This window comes from Eimeria mitis, genomic scaffold (assembly GCF_000499745.2).
Source record: "Eimeria mitis Houghton genomic scaffold, Emh_scaff3, whole genome shotgun sequence".
Classification (NCBI taxonomy): Eukaryota; Apicomplexa; class Conoidasida; order Eucoccidiorida; family Eimeriidae; genus Eimeria; species Eimeria mitis.
The window spans coordinates 6482-14319 of record NW_013571342.1 but is presented as its reverse complement, the minus strand read 5'-3'; the positions used below and the strand labels follow the sequence as shown (position 1 = coordinate 14319).

The following is a 7838-nucleotide window of genomic DNA, read 5'->3' as shown; positions in this document are numbered from 1 at the left end:
GGGGGAGACAAAGAGACAGCACACGAACCTGAGGGCAGTACCCGATGCCACTGTTAGCGTTTTGTGCGTTATGGCTGCTGCTGCTGCTGCTGCTGCTGCTGCTGCTACTGTTGCTGCTACTGCTGCTGCTGCTACGGGGGAGTTGGGAGGGTTTGCTGTTGCAGGCCGACACAGAGGAGACCGGCGGCAAGATGCCCAGAGAGCTGTCGAGGGGGGCCCCTCTTTGGGGGCCCTCATCACGCATGCTATCCCCAAGACAAGGGTACAGAGGATGCGACGATAGATGAGCCCAGCTTATATGCAATCTATGTTGCTGCTGCTGCCGCTGCAGCCGCTGCTGCCGCCTGCGTTGCGACTGGGGGAGGCGGTGCCCCGAGCAAGCGCCCGCAAAAGAGGAGCCCGCAGAGGCATCTGCAGAATACTGCGTCTGCTGCTGCTGCTGCTGCTGCTGCTGCGGCTGTGGCTGCGGCTGCAGCGGGCTCAGCTCGTCCTCTCCTAGCAGCCAGCCTTTCGGTGCGAATGCACCGAACTGAATAAGAGGCTCTGCATCTCTTGGTATGGAGAGAGGGAGGACAGGGAGTTTTGCCTCAACGCAGCATCGTCTAGGGAGAGCACGTACTGCTGCTGCTGCTGCTGCTGCTGCAGCTGCTGCTGCTGCATGCACTACAAATACACGGCCGCTCGGTAGAACAAGAAACAGCGGAGATGGCTCTGTAGATCTCCCCGCTAGATGAGTTCCCCCAGCAGCACTGAAGCTCGCAGGCAGCCCCACAGATGGCCGTGCATGCAGGCTGAGGGGTGCATCTGGGGCTATAGAATAAAAAGTAGAGGAGGAGCCAAGAGGAGGAGAAGGAAGAACAAATGCTTTATCAATAGCCTCAGAGTAAGGAACAATATATCTCTGCTCAGCAGCAAAATTTCCGCAGCGCCAGTTCGAGTTCAGGCTACCAATACGCAGCAAGTCAGGGCGAGAGACCTGAGGCAAACGTCTGTTGAATGTCTGCCACGATCGAACCTGCTTCGTCTCCTCATGTTTTATCCCTTTACGACTGCTGCTGCTGCTGCTGCTGCTGCTGCTGCCGCTGCCGCTGCCGCTGCTGCCGCTGCCGTAGGTGCCGCTGCTGCTGTTCACGTTGTTCTTGGTGCTTGTGTTGTTGTTGCTGCTGCTGCTGAGTATAGGAGAACAGGTAGGAGAGAGGAGCGGGAGCAACACGTTCTCCCCATGACGAAGTATGCGCTGATGCAGCGCAAAGTGTGTCCAGCAGGGGAGAAGAGCTGGGGTGTCGCAGAGTGTAAGAAGAGAAGAATTCAGAGATAAAAGATTCAGAAAAGAACAAACATCCAGGCATCGAGCTACAGCCTCAACACAACGAAGAGGAGCACCGTGAAGAAATATTTCCAGTGCAGACGAGGAACAACGCCCAACGGATCCATCGGCACCAACACCCTCACCCTTGCATGCACTGCTGCTGCTGCTGCTGCTGCTGCTGCTGCTGCTGCTGCTGTTGCTGTCGCTGCATGCCGATACACCCGAGCTACAACTTGCTGATGGACGGTCACCGCAAACCCCAGGCAAGGGCTCTCCTGAAGCTTCTTTTTTTGCGTCGCACCAAAGGGACATTCCGTCCACAAAAATAACTCCAAGCAAAAATGCAAAGCGATGCACACAGCAACAGAAACGCGCGTGAGGTGTACAGACACCTCAGATGGGCCGACGCCCCTCCGTCCCCACACGGAGGAGACACTACCCTCTCAGCCTTATCAAGATGAAAAGGAGGCAGAAAGAGACAAAAACACAAGAAGCACGCTCGCTGGACTCGGTATTTCACTATGAGCAGCGTCTACAGACACCACCAAGCCTCTGTCACCCCTGGATGCCTCCTATGCCCTCTTCAGCGACGCGGCCTCTCTACCCTATCTATGTTTTATCTGCTGCAGCTCGCGCTGCTGCTGCTGACGCTGCTACTGCTGCTGCTGCTGCTGTGGCTCTGAATGAGCCGCGAGACCACGCTGGTGGAGCCTCCAGGGGACCAAAGGGCCGACGTCAGTGCGCAGCGGCTGCACAGATGGGGCTTGAGAGAATGCGGTCTGGGTCAGGGTGTTGAGAAAACCCCTACTAACGACAAGACAGCAGCAGCAGCAGCAGCAGTAGCTGCAGCAGCAGCAGCCGCAAGTGATGCGGTTGAAAGGCGAGAGGCGGTGCAGGGAGCTGCGCCCGCGAACATGAATGAAAAGACGCAGCAGTAATGCTACAGACCTCCTCGGTTCCTCCTGTGTAATTCTAGAAGGCAGTAGACAGAGGGGCCTGGGTCCCTAGAGAGGCTCTTCGGCACCAAGGAGGCCCATGTAAACATAGAGAGCGAAAATAACGGAGACAGTGGAGCTAGCAATAAAATCAGTAACTGAAACTATGAAACAAATCCGGGGTCTAACGTCGGCTTTCATGGTTTCCTTTAGGGTTTAGGGTTTAGGGTTTAGGGTTTTGCGGCAGAGGCCGCGCGGACAGCAAGCTGAGGAGGCTGTGGTGGGCCCCCCCCTCTTCCCGCTTCGTGTTGTTTCTTCTCTTGCCTAGCTGGTTAGTGAAGAGGGTTATTAAAAAACTTTGTTGCTATCTTTCCATCTCTAAATAATATTATTATGGCCTCACTTGCCTCTTCTTTTAGCATCTTAATGTATACACCTGTTACCTGAAAGAGAGAGCAGGCGGCCCTAGGGCTCAGGGGTTGAAGCACTTAACGCTGTTATACAGCACGAGGAGGACAGTAATTAATTAAGTTTATAGCTAAACACAAAAAACATATAAAATACTTCTCCTCTCTCTGGGTTATTTATTTCTTGCAGTCAGGCGCAATACGACTCAGAACCTAGGCTGTCGTTCGTGGTGTTGACCCCCATCATGCTGTGACGTGTCTGTGCGAGTATTTCTTTAGTTATTATTTGGGTTTCTTTTTTATCGTTATTTATTTTCACACTCCTTTCTGTATTGCATATTCAATCGAAGAGACACTGCAGGCTGACTATCAGTTAGTGTAAGGTGTCCTGACCGATGCTTATTTGTTTGCCCGCTCTGCGTGCAAACCGGCTAATAAAGTTCAAGTCAGTGTTTATGAATTGTCTACGGAGTTATTGCACGCACTGAAGGGGCCTTGGTTAGGCCTTTGCGCAGGCCTGCCTTGCAGCAAAAGTTGCAGCAGAGAACGCCACGACTCACCACATACCGCTACTTCTCCAGAACAGCTACAGGCCCTTCTTCCGTTATGCACAGGATCAGCTGCATTGGTGAACACCTAAACTCGAGTGCTTTCACTTTATTGCAGCTCTGTAACGAGAGCCCTTGGTATTATCCGAAAGCCGCCGTGAGCGGCAAACTAGTTGAAATATTCAAGTATTCCCCAAAGGCAGCTGACCGTCTATCCAATCTCCAAGCGTCCTGTGCGCAGCAGCTTAACGGCTTCGGGATTGTGCGAAGGGAGGCACCCTGACATGGGTTGCACCTTCCTGCAACTGCAACTAGCGATGCAAGTTAGCTCCGCGCGCAACCACAGCCAGGCCCTCTGCTGCATGCACTAAGAATGTAGAGAACTGTTGAACACTGACTTGACCACCTACAGCGAGACTGCTCGGAGGTAGGGATACATGTGCGAGGTGCACGTAGACCTCGCTATACTTGATCTCCCCCTCTCCCTCAAAGGGAGCAAGCCCTCGGGTGACCGGTCGAAGGAAAAAAAATAAATTGACAGGGAAAAGCGAGCAAGCAGCATCTAGCAATGGCACTTCTCTATACCACTTCCACTGCCAACCCATTATCCTCGTCTGCGAGCCCACTCAGTGGCATGGCCACGGATCAGCTACAACTCTCTGTGATGTGTGATTGGTTTGGGGCCCGGCCTCGCAAAGCATCTGGACTAAGATGCTTCCACCGCTACCTATCAATTGTCCCTGTCTAAGAGCCCATTCAGGGGCATCCAGAACGGGTCAGATACAACGCCATGTGCTGTGCAAGTGGGAAAGGCCATGCTGTGCCTGGGCACGGGTTGGGGAAGTTCCAAAGTGTAGCTTCCAGCTCGAACTACAAGCAAGGACGGGGGCAAAGAAATGCTCCTGAGGAATCGCTTCGCATGATCTTTCTTAGAAACCCACTCGTTTGATGGGCACCTTGGGCATCTAGCATAATCTCCGCGTTCTCTGTAGCGCCTGCCAGGCATACTTCTAGCGTTTCAGTCTCCTCCGATGACGCCGCTGCCCATTTGTGAGGAGAGTTCTGGAAATTTTGGTAAATCCCTGAAACCTTTGAGGAAGTCAATTCAGTGGCAGTTGGTCTACTACCTAACCCAACGCGTTCACCCCCTCGGTTTATAGAGGAAGCATTTTGATTGATCTCGAGAAGAAAAAGCGGATGGCTCCACCCAGCCCATGACGAACTACTTCTGCAGCCGGCCTTCCTGCATGCTTCGACGAGCGTGGGAGTCCACAAAAACCTAGACGTTTGGGCTAAAAGGGAGTGCTTGCCGTAGTTTTGTTGCTTAGCATTATTCTGTTTTCTGCATGCAGTACAACACCGCCGCAAGCTATGTATGGAAGTCAGCAGATGTGAGAAATTCCCCTTCAGAAGGGCAGCTCTAAGGGGAGTTTACGGCCTTAGGGATCATGCGTTCCTGGGAACTTGATCCCACTCACCTCAGTAGATCCTGCGTCGTGTGCCCCCAATGAGAACACAAACGCAGACGGAAAACGCAATTGTGAGGTCTAGTAGGGATACAAGTTCACTTACACGATGGGGTGATGCGAATCCATAACGCTAGAGGTACTGCGGGCCCTGTAAGCTATTGAGACGTGAGGAGAGCCTTCGGTCCCTCACATGCTATGCTGAGATCTGGTCAAGATTACTTAGAGTATTTCTCTTTAGAACAAATGTTTGCAGTTAGCTTTATGTATTACTAGGTTGTATCTCTGAAGGAGTACAATGGGGCGCACCCATAGAACCCCTATACTCATATGAATGGTCACTTCATAAAGAATGTTTAATGTTTTCACCAATGCTGTACTCAATGTACATCAATATGCGCTCACAGACACTTCCACTGTTCACACAACCCTCAGCCTTTTCACAACGAGCACGGCAATGTTGCCGTGATTGTAGTGAGTATTCACCGCAGCAGATGCGGGCACAGAAATCTCGCTTCCCGCAACCAGACTTAACCTCAAATCAGACAGTACTGTTTCTTTATTGCTCAGAAAAGCCAGAAAACAATATGTCGAAGAGCGGTCTTTTGTATTGCCAACACAGTCTGCACAGAGGGGGGAAAGAAAGCCACTTTGATGGGTCTTTCTGGCTACAACCTCGCAAACGCTTCACAACCGTTCGATTGTTCCATTCAGTTTAGTCATCGCCTTCCCCATGATTCGCCGATCTCATATTATGCTCGATATTAAGATACGTCATGGATTTGCGCCAGAAGTTGTCAGCGTACTACGGGCCCTTGTCAGTATAGTTTCGGGAAAGTGTGGAGCTCCAGATATGACTAATTAATAATTGGGCCGTGCCCTTTGCTGTAGCTGAGCTTGAGAAGGCGATAAAGTGAGCAGACTTGTTGAGTCTACCCCGAACAATGTAAGTGCTATCACAGCCTCTGTACGAGGCTAAACCCACTAAGAAATCCTTTGAGATATCCGTCCATACCCGATGAATATTCGGAAGACTCTGCAAGTGTCTGGACTTGAGAATGTTCCGAGGCTTTTGCTGGTTGGATTCCGCTCAAGTCAGGACATATACCCTGTTGAGAGCTGCGCCTTATGCCACTCAAAAAGCTTGGCCACTCTCTCCGCCTTTGTTATCACCCCACCAATGACCGCGATAAGCATGAATGTGCATTTTACGCAGAGCGCTTCTGCAAAGCGGAGGTTGAATGTATCATCGGCAAGTTAGCGTTTTGCCTGGTGCCCCAAGATATCGTTGTCTATGCTGTATTGCTTAAGCCGTTCCCAATTTTCGATTTGAGCACAAAACACTACCGTTTGTATATCTGGAGATATACAAGCGGTAGTGTTTTGTGTCGCGCTTGTCTGCGAAGATTCCTGTTAGCAAGCAAACAGGAATCTTCGCAGACAAGCCCGTTTACAGAAGAGAGTGTGTGATGCGTAGACCGCCAGGAGTGTGCAGCAGCAGCAAGATTGGTGGTACCCTTGATATGCTTGACCATGAAGCCGTCCTGCATGAGCCGAAAAAGCTATCGAATAACTCTTGCACTGTCATAGTCACGGAAGCCCGTCATCAGCTGTGTCAGGGATTTCTCATGGGTTCGGGTGTGATGTGCCTGCCGTATAGATAATTTTGACACTTTCAGGCAGCGTAGCGCCTGTTACCACTCGCCGCGTACTTATGCTCTCTTTTTCTGAAATGATTTCAGTATCAAACCACTGTTTGATACTTTTCTCTGAGTCGTTGGCTTGGCGAGAAAACATCACCGCGACTTCTTTGTCATTGTCACTGGCTATTAAGAAGACGCATTTGTCAAAATCAGGAGATGCAAGCTTTCTCCTGCTGTGTGTGGGCATGGATATGCCTTGCAGCATTACTCGCATCAATGTGCGTTGCAGCTTATTGCATGTCGACCCCCCTCCGCGCCAGCCCTAGGAGTTTGTGCCGCTCTGCCCGAACCCTGGGGACCTGGAGGAGAAGTCAGCTGTTTTGTGTGCATTTGTACTTTAAGCCTTTTGACTCCAGTGCATGTCTTGCCTTTCTTCGTTTGAGTTGAAGGGCTTTCGTCAGACTAGCCGAGCCCCAGGAAGTTTCAGGTTGTCCTGCAGCACGAGTTCTGCATGCAGGCCCTCTTGGCCGCTTGATGAGAATGGAGGGTTTCACGTATCTAGAGGAGACAAATTCCCATCGCTGTACAGGGGCATCAGTTTCCTTAGTCTGTATATTTTGGCTTTGCTTGTGGCAGTTGAAGGGGGCGTTGCGAGCGTACAGATAAAGCGCCCCCGTGTGTATGAAGATAATCTTCTTTTGCATGTATAGATACATCTTTTCTCTGTATTGTTTTTGTTTAGATGGAGAACCAATGGTTATCTATGTCTTATGCTGTATGGGGGGCGACCCGGTCAAGGGTATCGGTGGCTGGCTATACCTCCCCGTCGCCACTTATTTTTGGTTGTGTTTTTAGGTCTTTCTTGGTGCATACGTAGCTCCTACATGCTGATGTTAATGATTATAATTTATTATTCTATTCATTTCTTAACAAGAGATGAGTGGGGTGCTCTGCGAGCATGCAGTTGTCCTAATAACCACCACCCCGCCACCAGCGGGGCGGCCGGGGTGGCTGCAGCAGCAGCTGTTCCTCTGTGCTGCTGCTGCTGCTGCTGCAGCACGAAATAAAGTGCATGCATATGTTTGCGTGGCAACAAAAGGGCCGATGTTTGCAAGCAAACAATACTAGAATCTTACCCGAAGGTCAGAGACCCTAGACACCCCGCCCTACACCCCCAACGAGCAGCAGCAGCAGCAGCAGCAGCAGCAGCAGCGCAAGCAGCAGCAACACCACCGTCTCAGTCTGCAGCAGCACAGCAGCCGCCAGCCAGCCTGCAGCCTCACCTGTGCGCCTGCTGTTTCTCCTGCAATTCAGTTTGAAGCATTTATGTATATTGTGGTTGGTTTATACGCCAACCACGAGACAGCAGCAGCTCAGCTGTCTATACACCGCAGCTGCAGCGGTGTCTTCCTCCCTCCTGCTGCGTGTAGTAGTCGTTGGCCCCTCTTTTTCTTTCCATCCTCTTGCTGCTGCTTGCGTCTTTAACTTTGTTTTTTAGTTTTCTTATTGCTCCTTCTCCTCCATACACAA

At 51.2% G+C, this 7838-nt stretch overlaps 2 protein-coding genes across 2 annotated transcripts in view; one reads left to right on the top strand and one right to left on the bottom strand.

Annotated features, from left to right (window-relative positions):
* EMH_0028570 (uncharacterized protein) overlaps nt 1-1621 on the bottom strand; it is a gene marked incomplete at both ends in the record, with an annotated part of 6935 nt that extends 5314 nt beyond the window's left edge. Inside the window, one exon of the mRNA XM_013497876.1 lies at nt 29-1621. Within this exon, the coding sequence (XP_013353330.1) occupies nt 29-1621 (1593 nt within the window). The remainder of the gene's footprint in view (nt 1-28) is intronic.
* Nucleotides 1622-1992: 371 nt separating this feature from the next.
* On the top strand, nt 1993-2247 carry EMH_0027460 (uncharacterized protein; the record flags this gene model as incomplete). Its single annotated transcript, XM_013497875.1, has 1 exon — nt 1993-2247. The coding sequence occupies one exon, from the start codon at nt 1993-1995 to the stop codon at nt 2245-2247; it is 255 nt and encodes an 84-aa protein (XP_013353329.1).
* Between the last annotated feature and the right edge of the window lie 5591 nt (nt 2248-7838).